This window comes from Trichogramma pretiosum, unplaced genomic scaffold (assembly GCF_000599845.2).
Source record: "Trichogramma pretiosum strain Unisexual culture from Peru unplaced genomic scaffold, Tpre_2.0 scaffold22, whole genome shotgun sequence".
Lineage (NCBI taxonomy): Eukaryota > Metazoa > Arthropoda > Insecta > Hymenoptera > Trichogrammatidae > Trichogramma > Trichogramma pretiosum.
In genome coordinates, this window is record NW_019640932.1 from 1,003,096 (window position 1) to 1,022,004 (window position 18,909).

Genomic DNA, 18,909 nt, shown 5'->3' on the forward strand with positions numbered 1-18,909 from the left:
ATTGCCGTGATTAGGTCCTTGCAAGAACTTCGGTTGTTATCGTGGTGAGTCGTGTTTGACTATCCAACTATCGAATCCCATAGCCTGACCTGCTTCTACGACCAGCAGAATTTATTAAAAAATTTGCTTCATTTTTTCAAATAGACTAACAGTTTAACTACCAGATTATCATGGTGACGATGCGTTGTGCTTTTTTGCCTTCCTTTGTCAATTTTTCGCTACCCGGTTGTTCCACGTAATTTTATACATATAATATAGCGTCTGGACATAATCGTTTTAAATATGCAAATATACATGCTGATTTTATTGAGAATTCAATAAGACTTTGATAACAATCTTAAATACACTCCATTCATTAAATTTTTCATACAATTAAAATGATATAATTTCTCAATTAATACTAAATGATACATACAAGTTCTAACGATGCGCGACCTAACACTGAACACGTCTCTCTTTCTATAAAAAATCATGTGTTTATATATAATCATGTTATATACTTTATTTACTTTTAGTCATCCTTTATTTCAGTTTACTCAATGAACTGCAGAAAATCACTTGGCAGAACACACTACAAATGAGACAGTCTGATCGAGTTTTTTTTACTCAGTGTAGGTTTATACGAGTGACAATTACTATAGCATGATGAATGCGTAATACATATCACACCGTCAAATTTTTTTATTCATTTATTATTTTTTTTATTTTTGGCTAACTTTTCGTACTTGTAGGGATTCGTACTTGCATATTCATGTATTAAATAGAACTTAGGTTTATACAAAAATTATATAATTCGTAGTATAATAATAGCAATTATAATGTAATGCGATTACAACGATTGTAATAAAACAATCGACATAACAAAAGATTAAATGAAAGTTAAGCAATTTTTTACACTTGTATTATATTCATTAGATTTAATGTATTATCATTAACGATATTATTTATTTTTTGTTGTATCCTTAGTATTATAGACGCAAATCGGCGTTGGCTGGTAGACCAAAAACTTTGACGCAGTACTAGATACACTTGAATTTTTCTATAACACTTTCGTCTTTTATTTATTTTTTTTTTCGAGTTCGGCATATGTAATTAATAGCAGTAGTAGAAGTAGTACAATGTATTTTTGGACATTTGTTCTTTGAACTCTTCACTCTCAGTTGCAATGCGTTTATTACCTTTCGTCGATCAAGAGCTCAGCGTGCACATCTTCAATTACTTGACTTTTGTTTCTTTTTTAATTTCTTGTTTTTTTTTTTTTTTTTTTATACATACTTACGATACTTAAATAGTGTATTATAGACACGTTCGGCTTAATTTTTCTGTCCCGTGCAACCCTTCATTTTACGTTTTCTCGCAGGCTTGTTGCTGTCACAAAATTGGCGATTTAACATTTGCTTATATTCCGCCTTGCAAGTGCGCCTTTAACGCGTTCCTGCAACACAGCAAAAAAATGGATCGTCATTGAAAATGGATATAAATAAATATGCGCGCGCTGCCTTTGACCACGTTAATAATGTGTTGAAATGTATGGCTAACTGATTAACAAAGATCAGAACTGATGCAAACGTAAGTCAAGAAAAACTAAATATAATTATGAACTTGCTTTGGTATCAACGATAAGATTTTGTCGATAAGTGTTGCCACATTTTATCGACGCACTCTTAATATTTTAATCTATATAACATATACATTTAAAATTTCACTAATCCATTTTTATGCGTGAAACTGAAAGAAAGAGATCACGATGATTATTTTGTTAACATTCCAAAGTTGAAAAAAAGGATTATGTAATCCATAGACACAATGTAACTTTATATAATTACTCATAAAGCATTTAACTGTTTTGATGAATTCAAAACTTATTTACTTAGAATAATACTTACACATGATGAATTAATATATTTTAAAGCGAATTTTAATATTTGAGTTCTCAAAAATAAAACATTTTCGATATATTTTCTATTTAATCTATTTATTGGTAAGTAGAAAACTAATAATAATTACAAAAACAACTTTAAAAACATTAATTTTTCTCTCTATTGTTAAAACCAGTTCTGATCTTATGAAAAATTTAATTTTTTGGGTGACAAAAAAAAGGAAATAGTTGATGTACATTATAAATTAATACAACTTTATTATTGTACATGTTGCATCTGTTCTTACTTCTGTCAGTTTTGAATGCACTTAAAATAAATTTAATAATAAAAAATGCGATTCCAAAAGAAAATGAAACTGACCACTAGAAATGCATTCACATAAGACACTATAGTCAATATCAAAAAAATCAATTAATTCGCTACTTTTTTACATGTTGATCAGAGTGATATAACAGATTTTTTATACCGCATATAAATATCTTCATATCATATGTCTATATATTCAAGAACTGTGTACATTAGTCTTCTAAAGTTGGTACTGGAGAGACATTTCTCTCAAAATTTGAAAGTAATTAGCATTTTTAGAACACCGCTATTCTTTATCGGACTAATGTAATAAGCATCATTAAGTCTTCGGTTCTCTATATCATTTATTTCAAAAACTGGAACTTTTTCTTCAAATCTCAAACAAATTTTTAATTAGCTAAATTATTATTAGCCGAAATTTAATAAGCCAGTTTATTTTGTAATGTTTAACGAATATTCAGGCTTCACTTCCGGATTGTCAGCGGCTTCTATCCAGTCGACTACCCTCACGTAAGCTGATGGTTTTTCGTTAAGTTTGGCAACTTGATTTCCTTTTCCTTTAATGGAAAATTGAACAATAAGATATGGTTTGTTAATGAAAAGTTAGTTTTGAAATCAGAATTAAATGCAAATTTCGGGCATCACTAGAAAGAAGAAAACAGGTTTTCACTCTGAATTGATGAATGTGTTAAATTTGAAATGATTCGTAAATATTTTTCTCATACCAGCGGCCCAAAAGCGACAAATTTCTTTCCGCTGTTCGGGCCACTGGGTATGAAAAATCGTATACAGGCCTGGGTCACGAAAATAGAAAGCCCAAGTGCACATGCTTATCGGTTTCGACCGCTAATTACGCGTGCCCTGGGACTTTTTTTCGCGGCCTAGGACTGTAATATACTAATTCTTGTCCTGTAATATTACAAAGGAAAAAATCTCGAAAGTAATTCAGTAAGGCATTGGAACCAAGATGTGAAAGTGTTTCACACAACCTAAAAAATATGATGATGCCCGAAGCTCAAAATATGTTGGAAAATGTTTCTTTTTGAAAGCCTACTACTTATAACGTATGAATTTCCTGGTCGTACAAAAAATGTTAATTTTCGAAATCTTATGAAAATGAAACTTTTGATGCAGGTGAAAAATTCATCGGGTTGATTTATGTTTATAGGAATAGTTTCCATTACTTTAGGCAAATTGTTATATCATTTGAATTATTTAAATAGTATGAGCATGCATTAAGCGGATTCATTTCTCACGTAATATTTATAATTCAAGAAAATTATTATCAAGCTAGTTTCAATGTGATGCATGTAATCTTAAAATACTAAAAAAGAATAAAAATATACTTAAAAAAATATGTCCTATATTGTTTTTAAAACGAATAATATAAATGAAAAATAAAAATAAAAGAAATTTGATTTAAGCAAATTTATTACATTATAAAATTTACAAATTATCCGTATTGTAAATATTACAAAAAAGTGCAGCAAAAATAATTCCCAACATGAAATAAAGAACTTAAAAGCCTAAAAGTAATAAATTATTTAAATGATTTTACGAAATTGCATGTAAAATGATGTAGAAGCAAAATTTTGATCTTTCACAACAAGATCCAGAAGAAGGAAGGTCGAAACAATCTTAATTAAATGAAATTATGATACACGTTATTAATTATTATAAAACTTAATATGTTGAAATTAAAAATTAAATATTTACGATAAGAAATGAATCCAAGTATTTTCATCAACAAGTGTGATAAAAGAACGACTAATGTTATAAGAGGCAACATTCAAGTCTATTTATGTTACAAGATGAAAACAAAAATTTGACAGAAAAAACTCAACCTACTTAGTCCAACACAAAGTACAAACAGAAAATAAAGTACTGGAGTTATATTCAATCATATCTTATGATCATGACAAGTCAAATTTTTTTGAAATTACATGAACTACTATCTATTTTTGCACGTAAATCTACCATGATATTGCAAGTATAAAAATTAAGGTAATGCAACATTCTATTTACATAATCAAACATGGTAAATCCAATTGTATGATTTTTTTTAAGTATGAAATACTTAACTACGAGAAAATATATTGATTTTTTTTCAACTAGACTAAGTTAAAAGTGGATCACGAAAAAATTTCTTTTCAAGAAATTGAAAGAATATTTTTAGTTTTCACTGTGAGAATATTTCCAAGTTACCGCACAATTTATATGCATCTATATAGGTAGCCAATGAATTGTTTTAACAAGTTCGCGGCCACATGCTTCCATGTGATTTGCATATAAGAATTAATATATTTACGTGAATCAAGTTAATTTATCAAGAAGTATTTGATAATTGCTTTGAATTTTCAAAGAAACAATCGATATCGAGTATAAGAATGTATTAACAAATTGGAATAAAGCAAAACTTAAAAGTCACCGTGCTTTATTACGATTTATTGCTACCACGGATGGAGTTATAAGAAAATTTAAGTCTTGATTTGAAACCATTTATATTCATATTCGATTCGAATTGAAAACAGACTATTTATAATGATCAACGAAACTTAAAAGTTAGGTTGAAATTATCTTTGAAAATTCAAATGTGAGTGGGGTGAGTGTGCATGCGTGCGTGCAATTATTAACGTGGTACACGAGGAATGAGCCAGTCTTCTTCATGAGCACCTGATTGAGCTGCCGCTTGAGCGGGTGCCTGGCTTTGTCCGGCGCCTTGCCCTTGCGTTAACTGCGATTGTCCAGGTCCAGGCGTGGCCGCACCCAAACCATTATTGATGTTCACTGCGACCTTTTGTTTCAACATCGTCCAATCGAACGTGTAGTCGTATTGATAATTTAGCGTACGGAAGAGTATGCGGAACAGTTGGCGAAGATACATGTAATCAGGACCTTCTTCAAAACGTAAGCCTCTGCAATAGTTCAGGTACATTGAGAACTCGGCAGGGAAGCCCTAGATGAACAAAAAAATGGTTTAATTGTAATAAATTTAGAGATATTTAATCATGAGAGATTGTAATGATTAAATCAAAGTAAAATATTTAACGGTTAATGGTCAATGAACTAGATTCTAATTTCAAATATTTGCAAAGCAAAGCTTACTTATTGCTCTTTGATAATAGTATTAAATTTATTATATCATTCACAATTCTTTTTACACATACCTTACACAAAACTTCAACGGGAGTGGACATTTTTTTCTCGCTAATTTTTTCATACTTCTGTTTTTTTGTAGCAGCTTTAAGACCTTGCCAAGGTAATGATCCCCGATTGAAATACATGAGCACATAGCCGAGTGATTCCATATCGTCTCTGCGGCTCTGCTCAATGCCCAAATGAGCATTAATTGAGGCATACCTAGCTGTACCTGTTAAGTTTTTGTCTTCACGATACGATATGTGCATTCTTGTACGGCTGTCGCGGAACTTTTTGGCCAAACCAAAATCGATGAGGAATAGCTAGAATTGATAATTGCATGATAAAAATGTTTAAAATATTTCAAAATCAAATTAAAAGCCAATAAATAAGGGAAATTAACAATAGATAAAACTAATTATAATTACTGTCGCATAAATTAAATTATATTTGTACCTTATTGCAGTGGCGACCAATGCCCATTAGGAAGTTGTCAGGCTTGATGTCTCTGTGAATGAAGTGTTTGCAATGAACAAATTCAATTCTGCCAATCATTTGATCAGCCAACATCAGTACTGTTTTTATTGTAAATTTCCGTGAACAATATGTGAATAAGTCTTCCAACGAAGGACCTAAAAGGTCCATTACAAGCACATTGAACTCTCTTTCAACTCCATACCTAGAAGAAATGATAATTTTATATTAAATCAAAAAGTTTGCAACAATTTGTTGTGAGTTATTTAACTTTACCCTTTTAAGGAGATCCATAACCCAGCCCAAAAATCAAAATTCGATCTAGTTTTCTGAAACTTCTAGTGAATATTTTTCTAAAAGGCTCTATGGGGACCTTCATCTTGATATTTTTAAGGTCGCCATAGAACCATTTAGAGAAATATTCACTAAAAGTTTCAGAAAACTGGATCAAAATTTTGATTTTTGGGCTGGGGTACGGATCTCCTGAATACTTATTTTAATCCTTTTGAACTCACCAGCGTATGTGGGGTATTCCAACTCCTCCATGTAGGATCTTATATAATTTTGACTCATACATTAATTGTGGATGACGGGCCCTGACATTTTCCAATTTGATAGCAACTTCCTATAATATTAAAAATTACATTTTACTTTAGTTTCTGGTATAACATACTTCAAATGTTAAATATGAAATTGATACACTAGTGTTATTTGAAATATTAGTTTATAGAATTTTCATAGAGTTAAGATATAAATTGCTACATTTAAATATTTGTTGAATTTAAAGTTAAATAGTTTTGGTTTTTTCATTATAATTACTTTGCATAAGATAATCTAAACTAAACTTTGTATTTGTTTATTCAATCTTGTGCTTCAATAGAATTAATCAAAAGGTAGTGTACAGTGGAAAAAATTTATAAAATCAGGAATAAATTTTCTAGTAAAACTAAATAAGTTTTTTAATTTAATATTTAAAAGATACTATAAAACGAAAAAAATGTTGTACTAGTTTACAATTCATTATTTATAAATTGGTATCAATGTGATTAGAGCAATTCATTAAATGAGTTTCATGCAACCCTTTTGCTTTTCTCAAAATGTATAGTCTCTTATGGCCCACGCGATTTTCTCACCTCCTGAACCTTGGCCCATTTAACTATAGCTTTCCCAGGCACAGATAGGAAATAAGCACATAATATTGCGTGAGAGCATATTTCTTCTGTATTAATTCGCGAAAAGTTGGTATATTTGCAGATCACGTCCAAGGTTTTAAACAAGAAATGAAACGAAACATCGTGTTTGGACGGAAAATCGTCGTTAGAAGGGAAACATCAATAGAAAGCAACGGAAGGGTACAATGAATTTCGAAACGTCAGAATCATAATCGTTGCGATGTCATATAAAACGTCAATGGCGATAGTTCATCCATTGGGATCGTTCAAGGTTCATGCAGAAAGAAAAAGAAAGGAAACTGACGCTGTTGAGCGCAGTGCAAAAAATTCAGCATGAGACTTTGGCTTTTTCGCCGCCATGTTTTTGACTATAGGTACACATTGCTCTCTTCTTGTCGCACGCGAAGCATCTATATCTATAGAGGTGTAAATTCGCGCATACATATGTCTTGGTGCGTGTCAGTGTGAGGTGCGCGCGTAGATGTGTGTGTGCGATTTGTCGAAACAGCGCAGCGGCTGATGCTCTCGAAAGGTTACAAGGAAAATTCGCGAGATCCGTGGAATCGAGTCGGGAAACAAACGGAAACGTTGAGAATTGAAGGCATCGAATGAAGTAAAACGGAACCTTTGCGAATCGAGGTTATTACGCGCGTTGCTCAAACACATAATGGAGGACAGAGAGCGAGTGAGCGAGCGAGATAGAAAGAGAGAGAGAGAGCGAGAGAGAGAGAGAGAGAGAGAGAGAGCGAAATCAGCTCACCTCGCCATTGGACACGTTGATGCCTAGGTAGATATCTCCGAAACTACCCGAGCCAATTTTTCTCATCAATCGGTATTTGCCACCGACGATGAACTCGGTTTTATTCACAATTCCTATGATCGACATGGCTGATGATGTGCCGCCCTGCTGTTGTTGCTGCTGCTGTTGCTGCCGCACGCTCGCTACTGCTGCTGCGTTAGCTCGTTGGTCGGCGGCCGTCGTAGGTGATGAAGCTCGTTGCCACTCGCGTATGCTCCTTTCCAGGTTCGGTGGCAGAGCCACTTTATCTTCTTTACTGTGATCCACGTTTGTCGACGAACACTCGAACCACGGCTATTTGCCACTCATCTATTCGCGAACATCGACGACCACAGTTGGCTCTCGTGTCGATCGTTCTGCTGCTGCTGGTGCACGGTCTCGTACGCGGGCCGAGAGCCGTCGTTGCGTTTTTTTCTAAAGACGTGGCGCGGCTCGGGGGCCTTTGTTTAACACAATTCCGCCTGCGTTGCAGCCGTTGCGACGGAAGATAACGACGGCTATTTCTCGAGTGCTATCGCGATTCGCGAGCCAGTCTCACACGCACATTAAAACGATGCACGCACAGCATATACTTGATATTTATCGAAAGAATGAAATAACTATAATGAGCAGCAGTTGCAGTTGGAACCAGCGGCACACATACGATCGACGCCTCGACGGATAACGAATCGCAGCATATATAGCATGTATAACATACGAGCGCCTAGAGCTATGAGTCAGGCGAGGATTCGGACGACGTTTTTCCAGCCCAGTTGGCTCATAGGCGTATTTGCGTGTCCGCAGAATCGAGAGATGTCTTCCTTAGGCACAGCACGACGCACTGATCTCACTGCTGCTATGCCGTTGCTCGCGATGCCGCGCGTGTTGTCTTGTCCGACTGTCTACACTGTACTGTGTGCCAACGCACATACGCCACTGCCAATATATAATTCGGAAACTCTCTTCGTCGCGCATACACACACACACACAATCGCATACATATATAGGTAGCGCGGTTTATATATATATTTTGCGATATACGCGCTATATAAGCCCAAAGCAGCAGCGATGTGATTGCCGTGTTAGCTCTCTCTCTCTCGTATAAACTGGCCTGCCGTGAGCGCGATCTTCGAGCTCTGTAGCTGCCAAAGCGATTTGTGACTTGGTAATATTACTCTCTTATTTTTGTGTGTAAATATCCAGTGTATACACACACTTGAGCGGGGCGCGACGTAATAAATGTATCTACTATGTGTTCGTAGTATCACACTAGCTTCTGTGTATCTACTACTTAAGGGCTTATACACACCTTAAAATTACATTAATTTAAAATGGTTGAAAAAAAAAGTAAAAATAAAATCTGGTGAATTGGAAAAATTCTACAGTTTTCAAACAGTTTTTCCAACCAGAAATCACACTAACATACCCCAAATTAATTTTTATATAGCCTAGTTTGTGTAGGCAAGTCAAAATTCTAAAAATAAATCATACCCCCCTTTGCCGTAGAATTCCAATAGATCAAATCATTTTTAAGACCCCAGTGACATACCAATCTGTTTGTTAGAACCTTGGCTATGGCCGCTACCACAGGCAAGACTTTTCATAAAGCCTTTCTATATTTATATTATGTATCACCACTTTTATTTAAAATTTTTATGTAATTTTTGATAATTTTGGAGGTAGTCAGCTTATAGAAAGCTTTACAAAGGTCCAAACATCTTCCCTGTGGTAGCGGCCATAGCCACACATGTGCTGAAGTAGCCCCTACAACCTAGACACAGTAGGTCAAACGGTTCTGTTGGAATATTACGGCAACAGGGCCATTTTGACAAAAATCACAACTTTACAGAATAAGCGATTAAAGAAAAAACTTCAATATACTCAAATAACTTTAGTTATTCACTCTCTTATAAGAATAATATTTTTGAAAGTGAATCAGGAAAGTTTTTCAAAGTAATCATGAACATTTCTGTGACATTTTCATACTAACTGGTACATTGCACTCATTTTACCATGAAAATGTAACTTTCTGTGGCAGAACAATTGTAAATAATGTTTACTTTGAACTCACTAACAAGTAACTTTTATTGTAAGAAAGAACATGTTGGCATTTATAAAACTACTATGAACAATACTTTTTCAACAAACATTACAACAATAATTTCTGCAATGAACTTCTATATCTTTAAATTGTTATGGTTCAATCAAATGTTGTGCAAGATGAAAATGTCACTTTGAAATAAACTGTAAACTTTATGATTTCACAAAAAACTAAGACACAAATTAATTAAAACAAATAAATTTTACTGGATTATTTATCTTACACTACACTACACATCATTCAATAATATTTACACATGAAAATAATCAACAAGTTATATTTTGAACCATCATCTGTCAATTAGTACACATGTGCTTTTAGCTGTCTGCTCTATATCTGTCTCTCTCGCGGCGCCTTGCTGTATTCACGCGCTAACCTCGACAAATTTCGTTAGCCGGTTCACTGGCGAAGTGAATCTAAAATTTCGTTGCAAAAAAATGTCAAATTAAAGTGAAATTGAACATAGAAAAGTGGTATTTTGACTATCATTCTTACTCACCGGAAAGTCCAGTACAATCAGATAAGTATTTGCATTCTCTAATTCTATTTTCATATGTAAATTTGATGAATGATGCTTTGTGTTGACTTCCAGGTTAAAGTACCAACTTTTTTTGGATGAATCTTCCCAAAGTTTGCTGTTAAAATCTAAGAAAAGAATCATAAAGTTTCAAAATGGTAAGTGTACTCTTGTTGATTTTTATTTATTATATTTTTATAACACACAATATGTTTTTTACTTACAGCTGGAGCGATAACTTCAATGACCACCAGGTACATAACTGTCATCGTTGGGATCATTGTGTCTTCTTTTCAATCTAGCAGATCTCGCTTGCTTAGAAGATGATGCAGCTTGAATATTTGCCTGGTAAATTCTTTTATCATCACTTTGTTTCATGAATTCAATTGCGTTTGGGCCTGGCTGAATATCTAATTCTTTCATAATTTTCAGCAGAGCAGTTTTACCATCATTGAATGTGGACACTGCTATGAAGGCTCCAATGTTCAAAATAGTACCACCACTCCACTGTTTTTTTGGTACATACTTCCACAGTAAATGATTCAGGGATTCATTGACGTTCTGAGAAAATGCTCCAATACATTTTACCAACAGTTCTGGCTTGGAGAGCTCTTCGTAGGTCTTTTCTATTTCATCCATAATTGCTTCAGGTATTGAACTGTTGTGCGTGAATTTTTTTAAAGTGCCCTGTGCTTTGGCCTTCTGCCATTTGCACCAAGAAGTTGCTCCAGCTGGACATAAGTGGTGTTGTGGTTTTTTATCAGTGGACTTTTTGTGAAAGAAAGTGGCCCATATATCATTTCTCATGCTAGTGACAGTAGTGTTTCTTCTAATCGCTTGAGTGTAGTACGATGACAGCTGATCTATCACTTTGGCTGTCAATCTTCCTTTTCCACCTATTGTTTTCCCATCACTTAGCAAGGTTCTTCCAAATCTCTTCTTTATGTTGCGTAAATGAGTTCCCATNAAAGCGCTGAAAAGGGGAGAAAATTTCCTTTCTGAAACACAAATAAAAAAAAAATCGATTTTTGAAAAAATTAAGGTGTATATAAGCCCTTAAGAGCCTCGCGCGATTCGATGACGATGATCAGAGAGTCGGGGGAAAAAAAAGTAAATAATCGCGCTTATATTGTGTGTCTTTTGTTGCTTATCGTTGGAAAACGAGCGAGGAGCGAGGAGAGAACTGGCTGGTCTCTCACTGCTGCCCGACGTGCAGCATATGCTCAATCGTAATGTACGGACGTCGGAGACGAGCGAGATCAACCGACCCACACGTAGAAATATACATACACACATACACACACACACACACACACACACATTCGCACACGAGACGCGACAGGCAGGCAGGCGCACACACACACACAGCTACAACTGCTCGAGCGTCAAGTGTGTTTCCACGAGTGTGTGTCTGACTGTGTGCTGTGGCGAGGTGCTTGCCTGTGTGCACGTACGCACATGTACATAAACAGCGCACACCGACACACACAGATCCGATGTATACTCTGTGTACAGTGTCGGACGCATATAACCCATCTCTTTCCAATGCACGGCCGACTCCGCGCCCCGTTGCTAATACGCTTATTGTCTCGAAAAACCCGTCGTTGCTGGCTTTACTGCTGCTGCTGTTGCTGCGCTGAGTCGCGAGCATACGACTCAAACGACGAGTTGCACGAAATCGCTGCTCCCTATACTGCGCGCGCGCGCGAAACAAAGATAGACAAACTAAACTGGATTTTCATCGTCTTCCTCTCTCTCTCTCTCTCTCTCTCTCTCTCTCTTTCCTTCGCAATCTCGAGTTCAGTCTTCACTCTTGCTCTCTCGGTTTTAGTTTATAATACTTGCGGCTGGCGAACTCTTATGTATATACGCTTCACGGACTGCAATTCAGCCTCTCGAGTCTCGCCTGCACTCGACTCGTGATGTACACTTTCGTGCACACGCCTTTTTTCATTTTCTTTTTCCTTCTTTTTTCATTTTTTTCATGGATTTTACTATTTTTATCCCTATTCCCATCTCTTTCTTTCTCCACTTGATTATTTTTATCATGTTTGCAGTTGGATCATGTTTCTCATTTTCTTCGTCTACTCTATGGCTGGCCTCAACAGGTCATCATTGTTTCACCAATTTTATTCGACTATTGAAAAAATCCTTCACGGAAAGGTGATATATTTTGTCGATTTAAACGTATCGAGAGCCATTTTACGAGATTCTAGTATGTAATAACGCGTCATTATGGAGTCTATAATCTGTTTTAGTGTGACCGTAACGGGACTTTTAACAGAAAACCCTCGCACGCATGAACATATACAGCGACAGCAGCAGCAGACTTTCTATATAGGCGAGCTATAGGCAGCAATATGAGTCAACGCTACAGTATGCAATGTGTGTACTTTTAGTGCGCGCGAGTAATGATGCCGTTGCTTCTCCGTCTTTGTTTGACTCGCTGGTTGCCACGATGACGTGCGCGCGGGGCGAGTTGTATATATAGCGTCGACGATTGAAGGTGCATTATATATATAAATATGTACACGCGCGCATGCATCGTCGGGCCAGGCAGGCAGGCGGGCAGCAGCTGGTGTTTCGCCACACGCACGCACTCACACAGGCGCACCTTTGCGAAGCCTGAGTGTCAGTGCGATGTAACGCATATAGCGCGATTATATGGCTCTACCTACACAGTCGACTTGACACATCGGAGCAGCGTCGACGTTGTAGGTATATACATACATGTAATGCGGCCCTGCAGAAAAGAACGAGAGCGAGCTCAAAGCTGCAAATTTCACATTTAACTTTATCTATAACGTTGCACGCTCGCAGACGTGTGCGTATTTATGCACATTACACGATATCCTATATAATATGTTCAACTGAGCTCGCGCTCGTTCGCTGTCGTGCACACAGAGTGCAAATGAAAAATATAATCTCTGCACCGCTGCTACTGTTACTGCTCCGGGAGCTCCAATTAGCAGATGCGAAAAAGCCTATATAGGCATTTTTTTTTTCTTTTCCAAGAACTTCCGTGATCGAGTTGTGTGTATGACTTCGAATTACATCGATTCGAGTGAATTTTGACAACAATGACAGCCGATTTCTCGGAATCACGCCATACATAACGGCGCTTGCTGGCTTTCTCAAACAATATTATACATATCATTATAGTTGCCACTATATAGTTTATTATGACCCACCGCGCCGCGATGCGCACTGGCTTTTTTTATTTATGGAATTATCATGCCATTCAATTTCTAACAGGATACGTGCGTTGCGCTCGCACGAGTGCGAATATGTTTATGTTGTTTTGAATTTTATAAACAGCCGAAAAACACCAGTATGAGATAAGGAATTTTGATGTAAGCAGATATTCTTGAATGTTGTGGTTTGCCTTTATCGTTCGATAATTTTTCATCATATTTAATTGAATTATGGAAGATATTTACCGACACTACATCTGAAAAAAAACTGGGAAAAATGGTGAAATTAAGCACTGATCCATAAAATCTCGTGCACCGATTTGAAAATGTACGATTACGAAATTAAAAACGTCTCGGAAATAATAAATTTTTCAAAACCATTAAATTTCATGTAATTGTAGGTATATATTTGAAATATACAACTTATTCATCGTGCTTGTTATAAAAATAATTTTTATTTGTTCGAAAAGTATTTTAAATTTTTTTTTGAAAGAAGCGCCAAAAAATTGGCGTTTCTGATGGCGCAATGTGCAGATTGCAGACTGCTACGATAAGACCACGCATAGCAGAAAGCTTTGTGCCTAGTTCGGATGAATGGATTGATCACGCACATTCGCCAGTTGCATTCGTTACGACGATTTTTCTAAACTCTCCTCCAAACTATCATTTTCCAAGATCTTTTTTCGTTTTACTTTGATTAGTTGTCAATGGCAGCAGCTTTGCTGCAAAGAGGCAGAGTTGTCAAACTCCTGGGCAGCTGCTGGAGATACATAGAGTACCCAATTTTAACCTCTAACAACAGAACCATCATGACAAGCCGAGCGAGATTGGAAAAAGCCGTCGAAGAGATTCAAAAAAATCCTTACTTTGACAAATATGCCCAAAAAATTGCGAAGCTTCAGCAAACTAGCCCCGAGGAATTCCTCAAGCGCATTGATGAGCAAAAGCGCAAGGAAAAGGAGCAAAAAGGTAACTTTTATTCATTATTTGTCAATTAAAAATCCTTGGCAAATTAAATATCAAGTACATTAATTCCCAAAATATCAAATCATTTCAATTGTGAGACAAACTTACCTTTTTAATGTAAAAAATTATACATCTATTATATAAAAATTTCGTTCAATTTGATTGTGACAACAAATATCCCTTTTCAAGAAAAATTACGGCAAGAGAAACAGTTTGAAGCCACACAGTTTGTAAAACCAAAGTTAGATGCTGCTATGCAAACTAAACCAGCTGAGCTCAAATCAATCATGAAGATGGAACTTATTGAAGGCAAAAACAAAGAAGAAATTACTCATATTTGGCATGAGTACCATAAACATAAAGACTCCATTGCTGCTGTTGTGTCAAAAGAACAATTTGAAAAAATGTTTGCACGAGGAGAAAAATACAAAACTTTTCTTCTTCCCCTTCCACGTGAAAAAGGATATGAATTTATTGTATGTCAATTTCAAGGACCAAAAGTTCATATGACTCCATTGTTGTGGTATCAATCACATAAAGAAAATGCACCAGAGTGTTTAACTTTGACCTACTATACAGAATTAATGGATACTAAAGATATTATATTGATGAGGGGTGAATTTGACACTAATTCTTTGTCAGTTACTGAAGCACAATGTTTAGCAAATGAATTACAAATGTACTACATTTCTGATCATCCTCAAAGATTAAAACTACTTGAAACATTCAATGAGAGACCTGATGAATTCAAACACATGGATTTAATTGCTCATTTGGAAACTATTTCATTTGATCCTGGTGCAAGCAGTTCTATGCCTCTTAAACAAAATGCAAAGAAAACTTCATAACTATAAAATTGAATCAATTTATTTGTTATTGTCAAAAGCTGTTTTATTATAGTAATAAAAATTATTGAACACATTAAAACCTCATCTGTTATTTTTGTCTTACATTTGAAATGATTTAATATAAACCAATATATGTTATTTTATTTTTGTGCCAACAATTTTCAGTTCTTTTTACTTCTTCAAAATTGAAACAAAAACCACAATCTTGGTGCGTTACTTCTCATTTATGGCGGTCCAATGTAATTCAAAATCCAAAAATGGTTAGAGCATACTCTCAAGTCTCAAATCCCAATAAGTACATTACCACACCAATTTTCTATGTCAATGCTGGTAAATATCTAATATTTCATTTACTAACACTTATTACATGAAAAAAATATTTAATCATAACTGTTTTAGATCCTCACATTGGACATTTATATACTGCCAGTATAGCTGATGCAATTGCAAGATTTAATTTGTTGCAAGGAAACAATGTTACCTTCACAACTGGTACAGATGAGCATGGCAATAAAGTATTAAAAGCAGCTGATCATTTTGATTTGAATATTGATGAATACTGTAAATTCATATCCCATAAATTCAGGGATATGTGTGACACATTTGATATCAGTTATAGTAATTTTATAAGAACCACAGACCATCATCATCAAAAAGCTGTTCAGAAATTTTGGGTAATTAAAATGAATCTCTTTTTTTTAAATTTTGTATCATTCGTCTGATCCAAAAAATTTTCAGACTGTTCTTGAAGAAAAAGGGCACATTTATCCAGGTGGTTACACCGGATGGTATTGCACTGCTGAAGAATCATATCTAACAGAAAAAGACCTTGTAGAAAAGAAAACAGAAACTGGAGAAATTATTAAAGTTTCAGCCGAAACAGGTCATCCAGTTGAATGGTCTGTAGAAGAAAATTATAAATTTAAACTCAGTAATTTTGAAGATGATTTAAAACACTGGCTCAAAGATGGTAACTAATATTTTTTATAACAATTCATTTTATTGAAAAATTAAAAATTGCTTTTTGTACTGTTACTGAATTTTTGTACATTTTTTTTAGTAAAAGTTGTGCAGCCTACAAACTTTCACAAAGTTTTGACTCATTGGATTGAAGAAGGTGGCTGTTCAAATGATTTGAGTATATCAAGACCAGCAGCTAGATCACCATGGGGTGTGCCTGTTCCAACTGATGCCAGTCAAACAGTTTATGTATGGCTTGATGCTTTGGTAAATTACTTGTCTGCTCTGGGATATCCTGATGAAAGTTACAAGAAATTTTGGCCACCAACTGTTCAGGTAATTATTTTTGCTTTACCTTTTTTGACATCACTAAATATATACAAAATTAAAATTGGAAATGATGTAGGTGATAGGCAAAGATATTCTTAAATTCCATGGAATTTATTGGCCAGCATTTCTCATGGCAGCTGGCTTAGAACCTCCCAAAACCATTCTTTGTCATTCACACTGGACAGTTAACGATGAAAAAATGTCGAAATCAAAGGGCAATGTAGTTTCACCTTTTGCAGCAGGAAAATTATTTACTGATGAGGGTTTAAGGTATTTTCTTTTGAGAGATTCAGTCCCTCAAAATGATTCAAGTAAGTTAAAAGATACCATTCTGTTCGGACATTTTGAATGTTTCAATTTTTTGTAAAAAAAATATTTATGTTATGTTTTTTTCTTACTCTACAGATTACAGTTTGGAGCGAGTTCAAAATATTTTAAATTCTGAGCTTGCTGACACATTAGGAAATTTAGTTAGCCGCTGCACCGGAAAAGTAGTAAACCCAAACGGGGAAATACCGAGTGTATCTGTCTATGGTAAGACTTTAAAATCTGAACAGGCAGAAAAATTGCGAAAAAATATCGAAAGCTTAGGTGATTCTGCTAAACAACAATACGAGTCATTTATGATTCATCACGCTGCCGATGTAGTTTTGGAAACTCTCCGAAGTGCTAATCAAATGGTCGAGTATCATAAGCCATGGCAGTTGGCCAAGGAATCTGATAACGAATCTTCATCTGAAGAATTGAAGGCAGTAATTGCGTTGGCCATGGAAGCTGTAAGAGTCGGTGCTATTGCATTACAGCCTGTTGTGCCTAAACTGAGTGGTAAATTGTTAGATTCTCTGCGAGTACCAAATCATGCTAGAAAATGGAAGGATACAAAACCAAAATATCTTAGTGGGGAAAGTAAATCTGAGTCTGAAAAATTTAAAAGTAAAAGTGGTATTCTCTTTCCAAAAGTAAAGGTAGCCGCGTGAAAACCTGACGAAAATTAGCTATCTAATCCACTGCCGCTAATAAATAAGTCAGCATTTGTTAAGTTTAATTTATCTTTGTAATATATGTGATAATAAATATGACGTATTAAAGAAAAGAGGTATTTTATATTTGAAATTAATTTAAATTTTTTTGGAAAACATTGAAAGGAACGTAATGAAACAAGAATAGTTTGTCTCAAAATCACCCATATTTCTTTTATTCATATATTTACACAGTGTGATCATTCGAGTATGTTTTTAGTTAAAACGTTTATTTTTAATACGTAACATGGCAACGAGAGGGTTTATAGATAAAAATAATTTTGAACTAATCCAAAATAGTTTTAGACATAGTATTCATACTTCGTTTTTGTACTTAAAAACATCTAATCTGATTTTTTGGGTCAATAACAAATGTTTAAAACAATCTCGCTGCAGTGCTTACTTATCGTCAGTTTTTAAAATTATTTTACTTTTGTGGGAAGCTCATCGAATCTCATGTACAATTCAACCGTCCTACGTATATACACAACAGATGCTCGAGATTTAAATAATGATTTAATCTTAACATGGCGAACTTGAATGTCATTAATCGATCTTTGGACGGCCCTTCCAATACTCTCGCTACTTCCAATAAACCTGGATATGTTCTCAGTTTTTTATTTTATTAGTAACACATTTCGACTTGTTGATAATTGATTTTGATAAAGGAAACATTTTTTCTCCTATCTAAAAATGTGTGCTTCTGAATGTAGCATGAAAATCAACTTATCAAAAGCGCAGAGAAAAAATAAAATACATACAAAATTCAATGAAAAGATTTATGCGTTAATAAATATTGGCTAGATTATTGTGAGGACGAGATTATGTCAAGCTCACAATTTTTAATTCGATTATCTATTATTTATTTATAGCTACTGACTTCTATAATCACCGTTTTAATCAAGTTTATGAAAAGATAAACTTTGAAATGAAAAGTAATATTAATAATACTTTCGAATGGCGAATTAAATTATTTTTAAATGCAAACTAATTTTTCAATTGCTTTCGTACACGCAACTATTATAATTATGATAAGCAAATGCTCAAATATCTAAAAATAATAAACCTAGTTTACAGAATTTGAATCTACTACTTAAAATCATTCAAATTCAGGATGAGAAATCTGGTGCATTTATTAAAACAATAAGTGCGCATCAATTTATAGAGAAATTTTTTTTACCATTTTAACATTTATACTTATACATATTTTTTTATTATACATAATA

General features: G+C 34.7%; 3 protein-coding genes across 4 annotated transcripts; 1 reads left to right on the plus strand and 2 right to left on the minus strand.

Annotated features, from left to right (window-relative positions):
* Positions 1-1,223: 1,223 nt before the first annotated feature.
* On the minus strand, positions 1,224-8,661 carry LOC106648948 (casein kinase I-like). 2 transcript variants are annotated; one of them, XM_014366156.2, is made up of 6 exons: positions 7,731-8,656; positions 6,314-6,423; positions 5,781-6,003; positions 5,354-5,647; positions 4,860-5,142; positions 1,224-1,435 (listed from the first exon to the last, which is right to left on the minus strand). In XM_014366156.2, exons 1-6 carry the CDS (start codon positions 7,854-7,856, stop codon positions 1,425-1,427), a joined length of 1,047 nt encoding a protein of 348 aa, XP_014221642.1. In that variant the 5' UTR covers positions 7,857-8,656; the 3' UTR covers positions 1,224-1,424. The 2 variants fall into 2 exon arrangements, with proteins under 2 accessions (XP_014221642.1, XP_014221641.1); XM_014366155.2 differs by lacking the exon at positions 1,224-1,435 and adding an exon at positions 2,114-2,743 and having other exon boundaries at positions 7,731-8,661.
* On the minus strand, positions 8,281-11,332 carry LOC111693327. Its single transcript, XM_023457793.1, has 4 exons — positions 10,591-11,332; positions 10,349-10,494; positions 10,073-10,265; positions 8,281-9,057 (listed from the first exon to the last, which is right to left on the minus strand). The coding sequence occupies exon 1, from the start codon at positions 11,330-11,332 to the stop codon at positions 10,607-10,609; it is 726 nt and encodes a 241-aa protein (XP_023313561.1). The 3' UTR covers positions 8,281-9,057; positions 10,073-10,265; positions 10,349-10,494; positions 10,591-10,606.
* Positions 11,333-13,975: 2,643 nt separating this feature from the next.
* Positions 13,976-18,682, plus strand: LOC106648947 (methionine--tRNA ligase, mitochondrial-like). The gene is made up of 7 exons (XM_014366154.2): positions 13,976-14,529; positions 15,540-15,704; positions 15,774-16,048; positions 16,113-16,344; positions 16,435-16,670; positions 16,741-16,975; positions 17,070-18,682. The coding sequence occupies exons 1-7, from the start codon at positions 14,268-14,270 to the stop codon at positions 17,639-17,641; spliced, it is 1,977 nt and encodes a 658-aa protein (XP_014221640.1). The 5' UTR covers positions 13,976-14,267; the 3' UTR covers positions 17,642-18,682.
* The last annotated feature ends 227 nt before the right edge of the window (positions 18,683-18,909 follow it).